General features: G+C 43.0%; 1 protein-coding gene across 7 annotated transcripts in view; it reads right to left on the reverse strand.

Annotated features, from left to right (window-relative positions):
* Window positions 1–7329: 7329 nt before the first annotated feature.
* LOC100984062 (retinitis pigmentosa 9 protein-like) overlaps window positions 7330–19858 on the reverse strand; it is a 30665-nt gene continuing 18136 nt past the window's right edge. For 2 of the 7 annotated variants that reach the window (XM_034963914.3, XM_034963913.3), the window contains 2 exons: window positions 12962–13023; window positions 11468–12195 (listed from right to left, as the gene is read on the reverse strand). In XM_034963914.3, the coding sequence (XP_034819805.1) occupies window positions 11997–12195; window positions 12962–13023 (261 nt within the window). In that variant the 3' untranslated portion in view covers window positions 11468–11996. Of the gene's footprint in view, window positions 10404–11467; window positions 12196–12961; window positions 13024–15975; window positions 16068–19858 lie in introns of those variants that run through there. The other 5 variants (XM_034963918.3, XM_063605679.1, XM_034963915.3 and 2 more) reach the window with 5 other exon arrangements.

Consider the following 19858-nt stretch of genomic DNA (forward strand, 5'->3'; position numbering starts at 1 on the left):
AGTGGGGCTATCCAGCAGGCTGTGTGCCCAGAGTAGCAGCTCAAAGGCAGGTCTGTAGTCATGTTCACATCTGCTTGTAATTATATGCAAATTAAGGGGTGAATTATGCGGAAGTTTCTAGGAAAAGTAATGCAGACGTTTCTAGGAAAACAACCCCGGTGGTAGGGTCGTTACCAGGAAAGGGGTGGCAACTTCTGGGTGTTGCCATGGCAATGGTAAACTCACATGGCACATTAGTGGGCGTGTCTTATGGAAAGTAGTTTCCTCAATCTGGTCCCCTATTTGAGCCTCGCCTTTGGAATCCCACCTCCTACCTCACCGTGTCATTTAAAACATATAAATTTGTATGCTTTTCTCTTGTTATTTTTTTTATTTATGGCAATTTATCAGGCTCAGCTAAAAACCCTCAGGGTAGAGGTAAACTTGCATCCCCTTTTCTGAAATAGGAAAACTGGCATTCGTATCAGATAGGTTCATTCTATCTGCGAGACGGTAATTTTCTTTCTTTCTTTTTTTTTTTTTTGAGGCGGAGTCTCGCTCTGTCGCCTAGGCTGGAGTGCAGTGGCGCGATCTTGACTCGCTGCAAGCTCCGCCTCCCGGGCTCACGCCATTCTCCTGCCTCAGCCTCCGGAGTAGCTGGGACTACAGGCGCCCGCCACCCCACCCGGAGAATTTTTTGTATTTTTAGCGGAGACGGGGTTTCACCGTGTTAGCCAGGATGGTCTCGATCTCCTGACCTCGTGATCCACCCGCCTCGGCCTCCCAAAGTGCTGGGATATATATTAGCCGGGCGTGGTGGCGGGTGCCTGCAGTCCCAGCTACTCCAGAGGCTGAGGCAGGAGAATGGTGTGAACCCGGGAGATGGAGGTTGCAGTGAGCTGAGATGGCGCCACTGCACTCCAGCCTGGGCGACAGAAGGAGACTCCGTCTCAAAAAAAAAAAAAAAAAAAAAAAGAATCTTGGATCTGATTTTGGGCTGGATGTTGTGCCTCATGCCTGTAATTGGGAGGCTGAGCTGGGCAGATGACTTGAGCCCACGAGTTGAAGACCAGCCTGGGCAACATGGTGAAACCTTATCTCTACAAAAAAACACAAAAGTTAGCTGGGTGTGGTGGTGCATGCCTGTGGTCCCAGCTACTCAGGAGGCTGAGGTGGGAGGATCACTTGAGCCCAGGGAGGTCGGGGCTGCGGTTACACCACTGCACTCCAGCCTGAGTGACACAGCGAGACTCTCTCAAAAAAAAAAAAAAGAATCTTGGATCTGATGTTGATACACACGAAAAGGGTGAAAGCAAATGTTCCCTAAGACAGTACAGAGATGTAGAATAATTCTTAGACCTTAGGTTACTGTTAAAAGTTCCACCATGTATGGGTGGATCTTTCATGTGAAACTTTGAAAACTAATATGAAAGCCACTCATATAATGCAGTTCTATTGCTGAACATGAAATTCTATTAAAATTGAGATTTTTACGTCCTGAAGCTCTGGTTCTGATTGCTCACTCCGAACAAGTTTCCTTTAGTACACCTATTGGATATATTGCCTTACCTGGTTGAACATCTACATTAAAAAAAATGTTTTACAGGCCAGGAGTGGTGGCTCACGCCTGTAATCCCAGCACTTTGGGAGGCCAAAGCAGGTGGATCACCTCAGGTCGAGAGTTTGAGACCAGCCTGATGAACATGGAGAAACCCTGTTTCTACTAAAATTACAAAAAAATTAGCTGGACTGGTGGCACATGCCTGTAATCCCAGCTACTGGGGAGGCTGAGGCAGGAGAATCACTTGAACCTGTGAGGTGGAGGTTGTGGTGAGCCGAGATCGTGCCATCGCTCTCTAGACTGGGAAACAAGAGTGAAACTCCGTCTCAAAAAAAAAAAAAAAAAATTGGAAGTTTAACAGGCGAAAGAAAAAGCTCTCTGCACAGAGAGGGGTCCCGGAGAAAATGGGTTGCTACTTCTGCAATGAAATGCAGAAGGTGTTTTTGTTTGTTTGTTTTTTGAGATGGAGTCTTGCCCTGTTGCTCAGGCTGGAGTGCAATGGTGCAATCTCAGCTCAGTGCAACCTCCGCCTCCCGGATTCAAATGATTCTCCTGCCTCAGCCTCCCCAGTAGCTGGGATTACAGGTGCCTGCCACCACGCCCAGCTATTTTTTGTATTTTCAGTAGAGACGGGGTTTCATCATGTTGACCAGGCCGGTCTCCAACTCCTGACCTCGTGATACACCCGCCTCAGCCTCCCAGAGTGTTGGGATTACAGGTGTGAGCCACCGTGCCCGGCTGAAATGGAGAAGGTTCTATAGATGAGCTTGAGGAGGTGGTGTCTGATTTACATAGGGCATGAAAGATTGATCTGACCAGGTGTGTTATTTGCATAGCACACAAAGAAGCTGGCTGCCCCACCCTAATCTTTTATTATGCAGATGGGTTTTCTACCTGGCTGGCACCATGTTGCCTGTTCCTTTACTGTACACATGGTGACAAAGAAAAGGGAAGATGGAGCCTCCATGTTGAACATGCCTGGGCCTCAATTAGCCCTTTTCTATTGGCACACCTGTGCAAGTGTCCAGCTTGCTTATCATGGATTACATGGGATTTTGTAAGTTATCCCAGTGACTTCACTATTACAATGTCCCAGTTTAGAGGTGAGTACTGGAAGCTTAGCTCATCCAGTCAGAGAGCAAGTGGCACGAAAGAGTCTTGGTGTTGAGTATCCCTGCTACCCTCCAAGCCCTTGTGCTGGGCTGTTAAACAGCAGTCCCTTGACTCAGAGGCCGTTTCTGCCCTGCAGTGATCATAAAGACTAACTAAATTCAGGCAAAATGTCAAGATAAGGCCTTTAGCTTCATTATAAAATGGAAACTAAAGATACACTGATAGTAATTCTCTGTATAACTTATCTTGCATCTATTACATGAGATATTTCAGAAAATGTTTTGATTTCCGTTATTTCCTAGGAAACAAATTGCTGAGTTCCACCTGAAGGAAGACTTTACTAATGCCAATGTCATGTTAGGAAGATCTTTCTTCATTTCAACTAACAAAGCTCTGGTACACCAGTGAACAAGTTAAATAATGGGATATATAAAACCTTTTCAACTAGAAGTTTGTTTGTTTTTGAGATGAAGTCTCACTCTTTCACCCAAGCTGGAGTGCAGTGGTGTGATCTCAGCTCACTGCAACCTCCACCTCCCGGGTTCAAGCAATTCTCCTGCCTCAGCCTCCTGAGTAGCTGGGACTACAGGGGTGCACCACCACACCCAGCTAATTTTTGTATTTTTAGAGACAGGGTTTTATTATGTTGGCCAGGCTGGTCTCAAACTCCTGACCTCATGATCTGCCTGCCTTGGCCTCCCAAAGTGCTGGGATTACAGGTGTGAGTCACCGCGCCCGGCCTCAACTAGAAGTTTTAAAATAGTAAATGGAATTGCATGTCTGTGTGATTCTTAAGCCATTTTACCTTCTCGCCCAAAGTGACTCTATCACTGATACCAAATCAATACCCATCATGCATGTTGCCATATGTACTTCTGCCTCACCTCCAGGGAGGCTTAGCTAAGGGGAAATGATGGGGTCAAATCAAGCCGAGGGATGAACTGCAGACAGATGGGAACTGCCCTGGGGATGGGGTCTATGTCCTATTCATTTTTACAAATAAAGACCTGACACGTAACACTGATAATAACACTGACAGATGTGGGCAGCAGTGATTTGGAGTATCATATATTCTTCCCTTTCAACCACTGTACACTCTAGAAACAAAGAAATGTTTGTTTCATAAACACAACTTCTTTATACTCAGAACCTAGGACTTAAGTCAATTGACACAATCATCTTCCAATAAATACTAGAGGTTAAGTTGGTGACTAGGCGCCAAAAAGGTGTAGTGTGGTTGAGGGGTATACCAAGGTTATCTGAAAGAACATGCTATTGTTGGATTCATGGCGTTGTATATGTGGGAGAGGACAGAGGTGCCTCCAAGAACTCCCTGGGTGGTAGACTGAAAAGGATGGTGGTGCACATGGATGGGTCCCCTGCATGTCACCTCTAAATTAAGCTGTGATGAAGACGTCCCTGCTATGCTATAACTCACTGTCCTAACCGAGCACCTTAAAATAGGGTTTGAGGAGATGGTGAGAAGTGATAACAGTGTTGCCAGATGACATCCCAAAGGCAGGCAGAAGATAAGAGCTTTTCCAAAGCTGCTCTCCTGAGAAGGCCTCACTTTTTGCCTAAGTAGTACCTACCTCAGTACTTGGTTTAGAGACTCCAGGAAACCCTCTCTAACCCAAGGCTAGATTAGGTGACCCTGCTATGATCCTATAGCACCTGTTATTACACTTTGATAACCTATTTCAGGACATGACTCTGGAGACTCACGGCCTCAATTCTGTCCTCAACCAGACTCCATCTGTTCCTTAGGGCCGTGGTTATTGTAGCCCCTGTGGCATCCCCATGGAGTAGTTCGTGTGAAGCCTGGTGCAGAGTATACACCCAGGTACTTGCAGAATGAATCATGTAGTCTTAACCTTAGAGGACTCATCTGGCCTTGTCCCTGTTTCCACCAGCATTCCACACCAAACAGAACACGATGTACAGAGGCTGAGATTAGGAATGAGTTGGCCAGAATCACGGAAGGTTGGAGTAGGAAAACCATAGTGAGGTTCTTGTGAAGGCTTCCTGATTATAGGTGACCCAACATCCTTGCTTCTGTTGTAGGATCTGGAAAGGCATTCCGCCTTCTATTAAAACCATCCAATTCCTACTTCTTTAGATTACATGGCAAGATGAAAGGGAGTGGATTTTCCTTAATGTGTTGGTGTGAAGCCATTGAATCTGATTGCCTTTTTAACACTTGTACAATAGCAGTACAAGTAGTGTGGAAAAAACTGACTCTGTTAGTAGTACTTAGTAGTTACTTCAATGGACTGGGGCTGTCTTTACAGTAGGAAGACGTCAGGACTCTAGAAGGTTGGAAAAATTGACAGTAGGTGGATAAGAAGCACAAAAATAGAATGGGGCCAATCAGTGGATACTTCTGCTTTGTAGTTCTGCCCATAGTTGGACCTTTGTCCTAGAGGCTAGATGAAAAGTCTGGTTATGTTTGGAAGCTGTTGGACTCCTGTGGCAGGTTGCATGTGTGGGGACAAGACTCTGAGACGGAGATTGTGGGAAAATTCACATGGGTGTTCTTGGGAATAACATCTCAGAGGGCAAAGGGAATGTGATTGGGCAGAGGGAGAAGTTGGGCTCTGAGACAATCACAACAAAGGCCTCAGCCATTCCCACCTAGGGCTTTCTTGCCAGTAACAGGGACTACAGGAATGTGCCAACACAGCTGGCCAATTTTTCTTTTATTTATTGTAGAGATGGGCTCTTGCTATATTGCCCAGCCTGGTGTCAAAACTTGTGGCCTCAAATAGTTGACTATTTTAGATTCATCTTGTCAGTGGTATCATGGAGTATTTGGCCTTTCGTGTCTGGCTTATCTCACTTTGTATAATGTCCTTTGGGTTCATCCATGTTGTCATAAATGGCTAGATTTGCTTCTATTTTAAGGTAAAGGATATTCCATTATACATGCATAGACCACATTTTCTTTCTCCATTCACTCATCATGGATGTGTAGTTTGCTTGCATGTCAGTGCTACTGTGAATAAAGCTGCACTGAACCTGAGTACAAATATCTCTTCAAGATTGATTTCAATTCCTTCTGATATATACCCAGAAGTGGGATTGCTGGATCATATGGTAATTCTAGTTTTAATTTGTTGAGAAACTTCTATACTGTTTTCTACAGTGCTCGCACCACTTTACTTTCCCATCAACAGTGTCTAAGGGCTCTTTCCTCACGTCCTAACCAACATTTGTTATCTTTTGGGTTTTCTTCTTTTTTCTTTTGTTTTTTGAGACCTAGTCTCGCTCTGTCGCCCAGGCTGGAATGCAGTGGTGCCATCTCGGCTCACTGCGAGCTCTGCCTCCTGGGTTCACGCCATTCTCCTGCCTCAGCCTCCTGAGTAGCTGGGACTACAGGTGCCCGCCACCACGCCTGGCTAATTTTATGTATTTTTAGTAGAGACGGGGTTTCACCGTGTCAGCCAGGATGGTCTGGATCTTCTGACCTCGTGATCCGCCTGCCTCAGCCTCCCAAAGTGCCAGGATTACAGGCGTGAGCCACCGTGCCCGGCCTGGGTTTTTTTTTAAACAGTCATTCTAACAGGTGTGAGGTGATATTTCCTTATTATTTTGATTTGCATTTGCCTAATGATTACTGCTGTTGAGCACCTCTGCGTATACCTGCTGGTCATTCTTCTTTGGAATCAATGTCTATTCAGTTTTTTGCTTTTTTTTTTTTTTTTTTTTGAGACGGAGTCTCACTGTGTCACCCGGGCTGGAGTGCAGTGGCGCAATCTCAGCTCACTGCAACCTCTGCCTCCTGGGTTCAAGCAATTCTTCCGCCTCAGCCTCCTAAGCATCTGGGACTACAAGGCGCACGCCACCATGCCCGGCTAATTTTTGTATTCTTAGTAGAGATAGGGTTTCACTATAATGATCAGGCTGATCTCAAAGTCCTAACCTCAGGTGATCCACCCACCTCGGCCTCCCAAAGTGCTGGGATTACAGGTGTGAGGCACCGCATCCAGCTCTTTGCCTATTTTTTAAATTTTATTTTTTGAGACAGGGTCTTGGTCTGTTGCCTCAGCTGGCGTGCAGTGGTGCAATCATGTCTCTCACTGCAGCCTCTAACTCCTGGCCCTTTGCCTATTGTTATAATAAACAGGTCATCTGGTTGTTTGCTATTGAGTTGTAAGAGTTTATTATATTTTGTAGATATTAACCCATGATTAGATTTATGGTTTGCAAACATTTTCTCCCTTTCCATGTATTGCCTTTTTGTTTTGTTGATGTTTCTTTTGCTGTGCAGAAGCTTTTTAGCTTGATGCAATCCCACTTGTCTATTTGTGCTTTTGTTACCTGTGCCTTCAATGTCATATCCAAGAAGCCACTGCCAAGGCCTGTTTTCTCCTATGAGTTTTACAGTTTCAGATTTTAGTTTAAGTCCTTAAGCCATTTTGAGCGGATTTTTGTGTATAGTGTAAGATAAGGGACCAATTTTATTTTTTTGCAGGTGCATATTCAAAGACAATTTTAGTTGCTACCACTGGAGGATGTACTAGTAGCATCAAGTGGTTACAAGCCAGGGATGCCACACAATACCCTACAATGCACAGAATCGAACCCTACCACTTAGAATTATTCAGTTCCTAAAATAAATGAGTCCAAGGTTGACAAAACGGCTGTAAAGGAGAGAAAAGTGCTAGATAGAGACATGGGATCAAAGGAGGATTTTATTTTTTTCAGAGACAGGGTCTCACTCTGTTGCCCAGGCTGGAGTGCAGCGGTGCCCTCATAGCTCACTGTAACCTCAAACTTCTGGGCTCAAATGGTCCTCCTGCCTTGACCTACAAAAGTGCTGGGATTACAGGCATGAGCCACTGTGCGTGGCCTCCGGATTTTTTTTTTTTCTTTTAAAGGGAGACTTGAGCTTGTTTAAATGCTGCTGGATAGGGAAATGGGCCACTTTATATACTCTAAGAGAATGGGTAAATTGGTAGACTCTTTTGGAGGGTAATTTGGTAGAATCTGTCAAACTTAAAATATGTAATTCCATTATTAGGGAACTATTCTATTGAAATACTTGCATACATACATTAAGATATTTACTCAAGGCCAGGTGCGGTGGCTCACGCCTGTAATCCCAGCACTTTGGGAGGCCAAGGTGGGCGGATCACGAGGTCAGGAGATCGAGACCATCCTGGCTAACACAGTGAAACTCCGTCTCTACTAGAAATACAAAAAATTAGCCAGGTGTGGTGGCGGGCGCCTATAGTCCCAGCTACTTGGGAGGCTGAGGCAGGAGAATGGCATGAACCCGGGAGGTGGAGCTTGCAGTGAGCCGAGATCGTGCCACTGCCCTCCAGCCTGAGTGACACAGCGAGACTCTGTCTCAAAAAAAAAAAAAAAGATATTTACTCAAAAATTTTTATTTTCAGTCTTCTTTGTAGGAATGAGAAATGGGAAAGAACTGCATTCTGATAAATAGGTTAATGGTTAAACAAATCATGGCACATTCAAACCAAGGAATTTTGTAGCCATTTGAAGCTTGTAGTGAGCAGTAAGATTGCCAACATACGGTGAGTGAAATGAAGTCACAGAACAGTATTACTAGTGTCTATCAGTTATGTAAAGCTAACCAAAAACCGTGCATTTACATGTGTGTGTTTGCTAACGCGTTTTGATCAGGATCTGGAGCACCGTATCAAAGCATCATAAGTAGACTCCCTTTTCACTTTTTATTCTCCAGTGGCTCAGAATTGTGAACTCCTTACGGGCATGTATTTTACAGTTTTAAAACAATTGTTTTTTTTTTTTTTTGGTGGGGTTTGGGGGAGCAGGGTCTCACTCTGTTGCCCACGCTGGAGTGCAGTGGCATAATTTCTGCTCACTGCAACCTCCGCCTCCCAGGTTCAAGTGATTCTCCTGCCTCAGCCTCCCGAGTAGCTGGGATTACAGGTGTGTATCACCATGCCCAGCTAATTTTTGTATTTTTGGTAGACATGGGGTTTCACCATGTTGGCCAGGCTGGTCTCAAACTCTTGACCTCAAGTGATCCACCTACCTCGACCTCCCAGTGTTGAGATTACAGGCATGAGCCAAAACAATTTTTAAATACTGGGGCAAGATCACAATAGAAAGGAAGAGTTTGAAGACGTGAGTGACATGGGATAAAGGAGGAGGAAGCTCCCTGAGGATTAGATGATGGTGACAGCAGTAGCAGCAGGAGCAGGTAACATTCATTTAGAGTTGAGATGTGCCACACCCTGCTCTAAATGCTTTATGGATATCAAGTCCCCTTATTCTCACTAGAAGTCTGGTAGACATGATTAGTCAAGGACACGGAGGCACAGAGAGGTGGAGCAACTCCACAGCTAGCAAAGATGGGACTCAAAGCCAGGCAGTCTGGATGCAGGGCCAGTGCTCCAGCCACTGCCCCCTACTGCTGGCTGTTGGTGGGGTCCAGAGCATAGGTGATGCACTGGCCTGAGAGGAGGAGGGAAAGCTCATTAAACCTCTGGATCAGTTTGTTGCTGCATTAACACTTTCCCACAAATGTAAAAGCTCAAAACCACCACCAGATTACCTCACGGTGGTGTAGGTCAGAAGCCTGAGCAGGCTCAACTGGGTTCTCGACCTTGCATCTCACAAACCCCAACCGAAGATGTCAGCAGAGGTGGGCTTCCATCTGGAGGATCTGGGTAAGAATATGCATCCAGAATCATTGAGGGTGGCAGAATGCAGATCTTTTCAGCTGTAGGACTGAGAGCTCCATTTCCTTGCTGGCTGTTAGTCAGGAACCTTTGATGAGAGTTTGCTGCATCCCTCACCATGTGGCCCCTTCAACTCTAAAACCAGTAATGATGTGTGGAATCTTTCACAGGCTTGGACTCTCTGACCTCCTCTTTGGTTAACAGCCAGGGACAAATCGAGTTCCAGAGGGTTCTCATGATTTGGTTAGGAACACCCAGGTGGTCTCCCTTTCCTTGTACTGGTAACACAATCTAGTCACAGGAGTAAAGTGCATCCTATTAACAGTCTGAAGATTAGTGGGAGAAATCATGATGCCATTTTAGCCTGGGTAATTTATAAAGAAAAGACACTTGCCTGGCTCAAGGTTCTGCAGACAGTACAAGAAGTGTGGTGCTGGAATATCTTTCTGGTGAGGCCTCAAGAAGTTTACAGTCACGGTGGAAGGCAATGAGGAGCCAGCATATCACATGGTGACAGCAACAGCCAGAGCAAAAGAGGGAGGGAGAGGTGCCACTCACACTTAAACAACCAGATCTGGTGTGAACTGACTCATCACCAAGGGGATGGCACTAACCCATTCATGAGGGATCCGCCCCCATCATCCAGACACCTCCCACCAGGCCTCATCTCCAACACTGGGGATTACATTTCATCATGAGATTTGGAGCGGACAAACATCCAAACCATATCAGTAGGATGTCTGACATTCATCATACAATGTCTGAGTGAAGGGAGGTTTGAGGGCTTATTTTGTCTCCCTGGATAGTAATGGAAAATGTATATCTGAAAGAGATGTCTGAAAAAGAAAGTTTAAGTGGGTGGCTAGCACACTTTTGGTTTGCTAGTGGGCTTTTTGAGCTCAGTTCTCATTTGAGTTTGGAGATGGATTTGTAGGGGCTCTGGGATTTTTCCCCTGTAGTCTGTCTATAGGAGCAAAGCAGAAGATTTTGATTGATGCTTCTTTGGGGAAAACTGGACAAAAGGATCACAGATCAGGGGAGATGACAGGCCAAAGTGATGTTCCTTGGAATCTAGGCTAGAAACAGAGGAGAAAAAAACAGAGTGAGGGAAAAGGGACAATTCACTTTGCAAGGGCTACAGGGGTGGACAGCTGGATTCCAGTTAAAGCAGGAAGTGGAAGAAGGCTTCAGTAAGAGGGTAGAGATCTAGAGCCCAGGTTCCCCAAGTGGGGTCCCCAAATCAACAGTGTCAGCATCATTTGTTAGCAAGGCAGATTCCCAGGTTCACCTCAGACCTAGGGAATGGAAAATTCTGGAAGTTGGTGAGTCGAGCACAGGAATCTGCATCTTAAGCATGCTAGTTGATTTGGATGTCTTGGAGGTTTGAGAATCATTGATGCAGCATCTTTTGTGTTGTATAAGAATGCTTTTATCATGAATGGGATTGCAGAGGGACAGTAGCCAATTCCTGGAAGAAGAGGACCGGCTGTACCTGGGTAAGAAATGCTGAGCATATGGCAGAGGACAGATGGCCTGTGTTCTGCATGACAAGGATAAGTGTAAGGCAAGGCTGAATCCACTGGCCTTACAGTTTTCAGAAATAGTTAAGTCCTGGCCATTCCAATCTCAACCGATTGTTTTCCTGAGGTGGTATTCCGAGGCCAAGAACAGGAGCATTGACTGATGAGACTTGAAGAAGGGTCAGTCTGGGCCTGGCTTGGCTGTTCCTTAAAGAGGTGCAATCCAAACTCCATGAAAAGTGGCAGAAAATGGGAGTGAGTTTCTGGGACCCTGACTGAGTGCCTAAAGCAGCAAGAGACCAGTGCTAGCCACAGAGGGACACACTTGCCTATGAGCAAGATCCGGCTTCACTTTGGCGCAGCAAAGGATAGACTTCCTCTCCTCCAGCTGCAGACACACCCTGGCCTCCTGAGATGCCTCTACTGTGGCCTAGTTTCAGCTACAAGAGCACAGGTGGGCTGTGGTCAGGCAACAGGAAGAGGAAGAAAGGGAGGGATGGATTTTGGGATGTGGATACCTGACCTAGTACAGAAATCCCCCTATATTCCTAAACCTTTTCTGAGTCAGTCACTCTGTGAAAATCATGGGACTCTGGCAGTAGAAAGCAAGTGAAGTAGAATGCAGCCACAGAAGATTTTTTATTGTTGTTTTAAGAACTCCCTAGCCCCCAAACCAACAAATCATGTCAGGTAAATATAAATATTTTAGCCAACCAGTGGCTCTCGCCTGTAATCTCAATGCTTTGGGAGGCCAAGGTGGAAGGATCACATGAGGCCAAGTGTTCAAGTCTACACTGTGGAGGGCACAAGCTGTGGGAGGGCCTGGAAGACACGCCTCAGAGATTCTCCCAGTCCTGCCACCCTGCGGGAGACACTTCAAAGGAATCGTAAACTCCTGTGACCAGCAGGGAGGACAACGATGAAGAAACTTTCCTGCCTAAAATCAGCTGCTGTCCAGAGCTAGCACCTGGAAGGAGACACTCCCTCTCCTGGGGTCACATCTTCACTGCAAGGCGGGTGGGAGCTCACTGCTGTGACCCACATATACTCCTCTCTCGGCGTCTCTATCCTGCTGCTTTCTCTGACTGCATCTTCCTCTGTTCCTTGGTCAGTGTTTGAGAAGAGAATGTTGAACAAGTCACATCCTTGTCACTCTGAGTCAGAACCCTCATTTGACTTGGAAGATTTGTGCTTCCGTTTTTTCTTCTTTTTCTTTTCTTTCTTCCTTTTCTTATGCTTTTCTTTCTTCTTCTTTTTCTTGTGTTTCTCTTTACCTTCAGAGGAACTGGAGCTGCTCCTATCTTCATCTGAGGTAGAATCCTCCAGTAACTGTTTTAACTGCTGTATCCTAAACACTCAAAATTGATCAAAGAACAGTGAGTTTTAGCTTTAACTTACAACAGTTTCTTAGATAAATATGTCATTCAAAAGCAGTATGGAAGGATCATGAATAACCACATCACAAAGACAGTACTTATTTTTATTTTTACCTGTTTTCTCCATTCTTCTTCACCTGAATGCCTATGTTTATGTGACTGTAACCAGTGTACAAGCCATTTTTGTATTCTTTTCCTTGTCCTAGTCATTTCTGTAGGTTCCCACAGTACTTACAATTATAAATTCTAACAGACGCATACTTTACTAAACCATTCCCCAACTACTCAGTTTCCTAATAGATAATCTACATCCTCAACAATTATAATTTAATGTAACCAGTTTGAAAAAACAAACTCTCCCAATTATTCACTCTCTAATCTTGTCTAGGTATAATTTTTAACAAAAGCTCAGATCCTTAAGATGTTAGAGGAGATAAACTGAATTACATCAAAGTACCAATTGTACCATGAAAGTAGACAGCACAACATGGGTTGCTAATATCAACTGCAGTGGTCAGAGAACTGGACCAAGCCTATAGCTTTAAGCTAACCCAAGGAGGAGGAGGCTGGCCTGCTGATTCCCCAACACTGGTCTTGTCAGCCATGACTCCTACCCAATAAATATTTCACAATTGAAGTGCCATGTTTACTATATCACTCTCCTAGTGCTAGAAGGTTTTTTTCCAACTTTATATAAGTTAAAACTTTAAATAGATACTATCACCAGGACAACCTCACCTTACATTCTTTTCATGTTGTTTATTGTCTCGTATGATGTCATACATGAAATCCTCATGTGCCTTAAGGGACAGAGAAGGTTAAGGTTTGGTTAGGCTTCATGGACCGTTAGTTAAATAAAATTAAACCCCTATGTTACAGAAAACATTTTTCTTTTACTGTTTGATGTAGCCACACGCTCAACATGTTTTAATCCTTTTAAGGGTCATATCACTGATAACTCATTAAGGCTATAAAAAGAATTTCCCAATGAGAAAATACACGAAATAATATTCTTCATGAGGAAATAACTGCATAAACTGGAAGAGTCGTACTATAAAACAGTACTCAAGTTTAGAAATACCGAGGTAATTCTCTTTGTTCTATTGGATTAGACCAAAAGATAGAATTAAGCAAAACAAATGAGTTGCAAAATGATACATAGGAATGATCATTTATAAGTACTCAAAAATACGTGTTACATACCCCAGGGAAGTCTGGAAATATACACATCAAGCTATTTGCTGCAAACCCACTCTCAGGAGGGAGGCAAGATTGGACTTGGTGGTAAAAGCCTGACTATGAGGTCTTCATTTTGCTTAATAAGGCAAATAAACTGTATTCTTGTATTCTATAACTGAAAGTGACTTAAAATTCACAATTATGGGCAGGGCGCAGTGGCTCACACCTGTAATCCCAGCACTTTGGGAGGCTGAGGCAGGTGGATCACGAGGTCAGCAGTTCGAGACCAGCCTGACCAACATGGTGAAACCCCGTCTCTACTAAAAACACAAAAATAAGCCAGCTGTGGTGGTGGGCACCTATAATCCCCACTACTTGCGAGGCTGAGGCAGGAGAATTGCTTGAAACCAAAAGGCGGATGCTGCAGTGAGCCGAGAGCACACCACTGCACTCTAGCCTGGGCAACAAGAGAGAAACTCTGTCTCAAAATAAAATAAAATAAAATAAAAAATCATAATTATGAACATTATGCTTATAGAGTTGTATAAATTGATGTTCTGTTATATCCTTAGGGTAAATTTTTAGAAGTTGAATTTCTAAGTCAAAAAGAAGTACATTAAATTTTTGAGATTTATCAACAAGTTTTGTTTTATACTATCTGTAAAAACTGACATTTCACCTAAAAGTGCTTGATCTAGAATAATTATTTTTCAGATTAAGACAAAAACACAAAACTTTAAATGCCTTAAAATGTTAAAAGAATGTCTGTTGACTTCAGTTTCATATATAGCTGGCCCTTTTATCCTGAAGAGTTACATGTCCACAGATTCAACCAAGGATTGAAAATATTTGAAAAAAAAAAAAAAGGATGGTTGTATCTATATTACACATGTTCAGACTCTTTTTTCTTGTCATTATTCCCTAAACAATACAGTTTAACAACAATTTACTTTTTATTCAGTATTATAGGTAATCTAGAGACGATTAAAATATATAGGAGTATGTCCACAGCTTATATGCTATTCTACTTTCTTTTATTTGACAAAATCTCACTCTGTCACCCAGGCTGGAGTGCAGTGGCATGATCTTGGCTCACTGCAACCTCCGCCTCTCAGGTTCAAGCGATTCTCATGCCTCAGCCTCCCAAGTAGCTGGGATTACAGGCATGTGCTACCATGCCTGGCTAATTTTTGTATTTTTATTTTTTTGAGACAGAGTCACACTCTGTTGCCTAGGCTGCAGTGCAGTGGCATGATCTCAGCTCACTGCAACCTCCACCTCCTGGATTCAAGTGATTCTCCTGCCTCAGCCATCCAAGTAGCTGGGATTACAGGTGCCCACCACCACGCCTGGCTAATTTTTGTATTTTTAGTAGAGATGGGGTTTCACCATGTTGGCTAGGCTGGTCTTGAACTCCTGACCTCAGGTGATCTGCCCACCTCAGACTCCCAAAGTGCTGAGATTACAGGCGTGAGCCACCGTGCCCAGCCTAATTTTTGTATATTTAGTAGAGCTGGGGTTTCACCATGTTGGCCAGGCTAGTCTCAAACTCCTGACCTCAGGTGATCCACCTGCCTAGGCCTCCTAAACTGCTGGGATTACAGGCGTGAGCCACTGCACCCAGCCTATACCATTTTATATGAGGGACTTTGAGCACCTGTGGATTTTGGTATCCCAGGGGATACTGGGATCCAATTCCCTATGGATACCAAGGGACAAGTGTATGCTGATCACTCCAGTAGATCCACAAGGCAGCATATTTCACTTGGCAGTAGTTACTGAACAGTGAATTAACACCTCTGGGAGGTGACTCTATGTTAAAGTGGGGAATGATAGATAGATGATGCTAATGATAGATCTGTCTAACTGTCATTTAAGAGGAAATATACACAATTCTAGCTTATAATAGACAGACATCTACTCTTTAAAGGCTGGAAAACTAGGCCAGGCGCGGTGGCTCACGCCTGTAATCCCAGCACTTTGGGAGGCCGAGGCGGGTGGATCACGAGGTCAGGAGATCGAGACCATGGTGAAACCCCGTCTCTACCAAAAATACAAAAAATTAGCCGGGCATGGTGGCGGGTGCCTGTAGTCTCAGCTACTTGGGAGGCTGAGGCAGGAGAATGGCGTGAACCTGGAAGGCGGAGTTTGCAGTGAGCAAAGATGGCACCACTGCACTCCAGCCTGGGTGACAGAGCGAGACTCTGTCTCAAAAAAAAAAAAACAAAAAAAAAGACTGGGAAACTAAAACTCTGATTTTAGTTATGAGACATGACTTTTTATATAATAAATTTTAAAAAGGGGAGTTGAATAGGGAACAATGTCTTCTTCAGAAAAAGAATCACTGTCCCAATGTATAAGCAAAGAACACGTTTATAAATGTTAGTTTTTTTCTTAAAGAGCTAAATTTGTCTTACAAATGCAATTTAACAGAGGTATAGTTAACAGCAGACGCTTTGGCCAAAGGGCTTCTGGGAATGTAATTTATGTGAACATTCAGTTCGCTGGTGACTATCGGATTAATATTCACCATCTCTGATTAAGGTAAAATGACATTGTATGGTTTTACTTACTACTGTGAACTGTTCTAACTTTTGGTTGTCTTTGATAAAGAAAGGGCATTCTTTGTAGCCTGTTCGGTGACCATACCGTTTGCAATGCCAACCTAAAAGCAAAGAAAAGGGGAAATATTTCTGTAAGATAAGAGTGTTTCACCTTAGTGAGATAAAGAATCAGTAGATTATATTAAAGTTTTTATTCATTAAACTCCAATTCTAAAAGAAAATGCAATCATGGATGAACCGTGTAAGGTCCCAGAAAAGACAGGTAAACTAATTGCTTACCCAAGCATCCTTTAATCTTGTGCTTTAGGAATTAATTTTCCAACACCAAGAAATTATGAAGCAATCCACTGAAAAGTACTGCAAAAGGTCAATTTTTTTTAGTGTATCTCGCTGTATTTTTCAAAGTAAATATCTTCTATTAATCAAGTGGCTCTGAATCTCGTTTATAAATTTAGTCACTAGAACAAATACCTTCTTTCTCAGGTTGAGTCGACATCTGTTCACATCCCTCACTTTTAAGTAAACAAAATCACAAGTTCTTTTAAAATATTAATGCCATCAGAACCCTACTGCAACTTTACTTGCAGAAGAGGGAAACTGTGCTATTTAAAGAGGTTAACTATTAGAAGCAACAGAAGGTCCTGATGAGGAACTGGGAGGAGAATAACAAGAGAATGTATATACATGCTCCAAGGCAACAAATTCCAGTCTTCGTGGAATTTCAGTGAGTGGACCTGGCATCAGGCATTGACCTCTGAGAAAAAGGAAGTGGTGAGCGAAGCAAGAATGGATGAGATCCTTGTTACTTCTCTCACCTGTTCATATCCTCTCAGCACCATCTGGATGTGGTGTAAATCAGGAAATTGTATGGGAATGGTGAATGAGACCCTGTGTTTGAGTATTAAGCAATTCTAAGCAACTAGGTCGGGAAGCATGAAGAGGGATTTAGGTAAGTTCAGCCAAGTTTGCTCTATGCTGGCAACTACAGAAAATACGTAGTGACAGGGCAAGAAAGTTTTTCTCTTTTTATTTTTATTTGAGGATTGAATGCAGGAAACCACTGAAAAAAATTAAGTTTGTGGATTTTTTTTTTTTTTGAGAGGAGTCTCGCTCTGTTGCCCAGGCTGGAGTGTAGTGGTGCGATCTCGGCTCACTGCAACCTCCGCCTCCTGGGTTCAAGCAATTCTTCTGCCTCAGCCTCCCAAGTGGCTGGGATTACAGATGCATGCCACCAAACCCAGCTAATTTTTTATATTTTTGGTAGAGATGGTTTCGTCATGTTGGCCAGGCTGGTTTTGAACTCCTGACCTCGTGATCACCCCACCTCAGCCTTCCAAAGTGTTGGGATTACAGGTGTGAGCCACCGTGCCTGGCCTAAGTTTGTAGATTTCTATTGATTGCCTGTGAGCTATCCCTATCCTTATTTCCCTCACCATTTAAAGTTTGGGGAAGAAGGACTATACTCTTTCAAACTAATATGTGCCTTTATGGCAAAGCTGAAGGGATGTGAAATGCCATGGAACAAGCATTGATGTATAGATATCCAGAAGATACCATTTCCGCTCAAAATCCTCTTATTATGGAAAGGTGATCCCAGCTATTCAAAGTGTGGTCCATGGACCAGCAAATTCAACAATATGAGCAAGGTTGTTAGGAAAGCAAGGTATAGGACCCAACCCAGAAATATTGAATATCTAGTATTCAGTATTTTGGATATTCAAATACTGGATATTCAGTATTTCTGGGTTGGGCCTGATATGGACATATAACCTGAATTTTAAAAGATTTACTGGTTATTTGTAGAAATATCAAAGTGGGAGAACCACTTTTCTAATTAATACTAAAATTGGTAAAATCAAAACCATGTGCATAGGTTTGTAATTACCTTAACAGTAATTACATTACATGCAAATGGATTAAACACTTCAATCAAAAGGCAGAGATTTATAGAATGGATAAAAATGTTATCCGCCAGGTGCAGTGGCTCATGCCTGTAATCCTAACACTTTGGGAGGCCAAGGCAGGAGGACTGCTTGAGCCCAGGAGTTTGAGAATAGCCTAGGCAACAAGGTGAGACCCCGTCTGTACAAAAAATTTTAAAAAATTAGCCAGGCATGGTGGCAAGCACCTGTGGTTCCAGCTACTCAGAAGGCTGAGGTGGGAGGATTGCTTGAGCCTGGGAGGTCTAGGCTGCAGTGTGCTGTGATTGTGCCACTGCACTCCACCCTGGGCAGCAGAGAGGCCCTGTCTCAAAAAAAAAAAAAAAAAAGGAAAAATGCTATCCAAGCACTAGATATAAGTGACACACTGTAGATTTAAAGACCCAATTAGGTTGGCAGTAAAACGATGGAAAGGAATATATGATGCAAACAGTAACCCAAAGGGAACTAAAGCTGCTCCGATAATTTCAGACAAAATACACCCTAAGACAAAAACTGTTACCAGAGACAAAGAAGGATATTTTGTATTGATAAAAAGGTCAATCCATCAAGAAGATACAACATTTATAAATATGTATGTAACCTAGCAAAAGAGTGCCAGATAGTTGAGACACAAACTGATAGAATTGAAGGGGAAAATAGAACGGTGTAACAATAATAGGGATTTCAATACTCCTCATTCAATAATGGATAAAACAACTAGAGAGAAGATCAGCAATGAATTACAAGACTTAAACAACAATATAAATCAATTGAACCTAACAGTTATTTATAAAACACTCTACCACCCAACAATAAACACTTTTTGAAGTCAACATGGAACATTATCCAGAGACCCTATATTAGGCCATAAAACAAGAATTAATATAATTAAAAGGATTTAAACCATACAAAGTATATTCTCTAACTAGGATGGACTCAAATTACAAAGCAACAATATAAGGAAATTTGAAGAATCCAGTATGTAGAAACTGAATAACACATGCGTAACCAATCCATGAGTCAAAGGGGATGTCAGAAAATTAAAACACAGCAGGCCATCGCGATGGCTTACGCCTGTAATCCCAGCACTTTGGGAGGCCAAGGTGGGTGGATCACCTGAGGCTGGGAGTTCGAGACCAGACTGACCAACATGAAGAAACCCCGCCTCTACTAAAAATACAAAATTAACCAGGCATAGTGGCGCATGCCTGTAATCCCAGCTACTTGGGAAGACTGAGGCAGGAGAATCCCTTGAACCTGTGAGGCGGAGGTTGCGGTGAGCCGAGATCATGCCATTGTACTCCAGCCTGGGCAACAAGAGCGAAACTCCATCTCAAAAAAAAAAAAAAAAAAAAAAAAAAAAAAAAATTTAAACACAACGTATCAAAATTTACACAATGCCGATAAAATAGTGGTTAAAAGAAAATTTATAGCTTCTAATTCTTATAATAGAAGAAAGGTCTTAATCAATAATCTAGGTTTTTATCATAAAAATCAGGAAAAAGAAGAGTAACCCAGACCAAAGATAAGCAGAAGAAGGAAATAATAAATGATGCCATTGCAGGACCTCAAAAACATGCTAAACGAAAAGAGTCAGATCACTTATATATGTCCAGAAAAGCCAAATTCACTAAGAGAGTAGACTAATCGTTGCCTAGGGCATCAATGGGGATGAACTGGAAATGGGTTGAGAGATCTTAAGGAGGGGATGAAAATGTTCTAACACTTATTTATGATGATGGTTGCACACACTTGGTAGTTACTAAAAATCACTGCATTATACATTTATTTGAGGGTGATTTTGAGTGATCCAAAATAAACCACAAAAATCCTTTTTTAAAAAGCCATAAACACAGAAGGACTGGGAAACCATAAAAGAGTCACATATGAAAAAACGTGGGATGTTATAATGCAGATAGATGAATACTAAAAGAATAGCAGATCCTAGAAAACTGAAGTCTAAGCCAGCA

Source organism: Pan paniscus, chromosome 6 (genome assembly GCF_029289425.2).
Source record: "Pan paniscus chromosome 6, NHGRI_mPanPan1-v2.0_pri, whole genome shotgun sequence".
NCBI classification, from domain to species: Eukaryota; Metazoa; Chordata; class Mammalia; order Primates; family Hominidae; genus Pan; species Pan paniscus.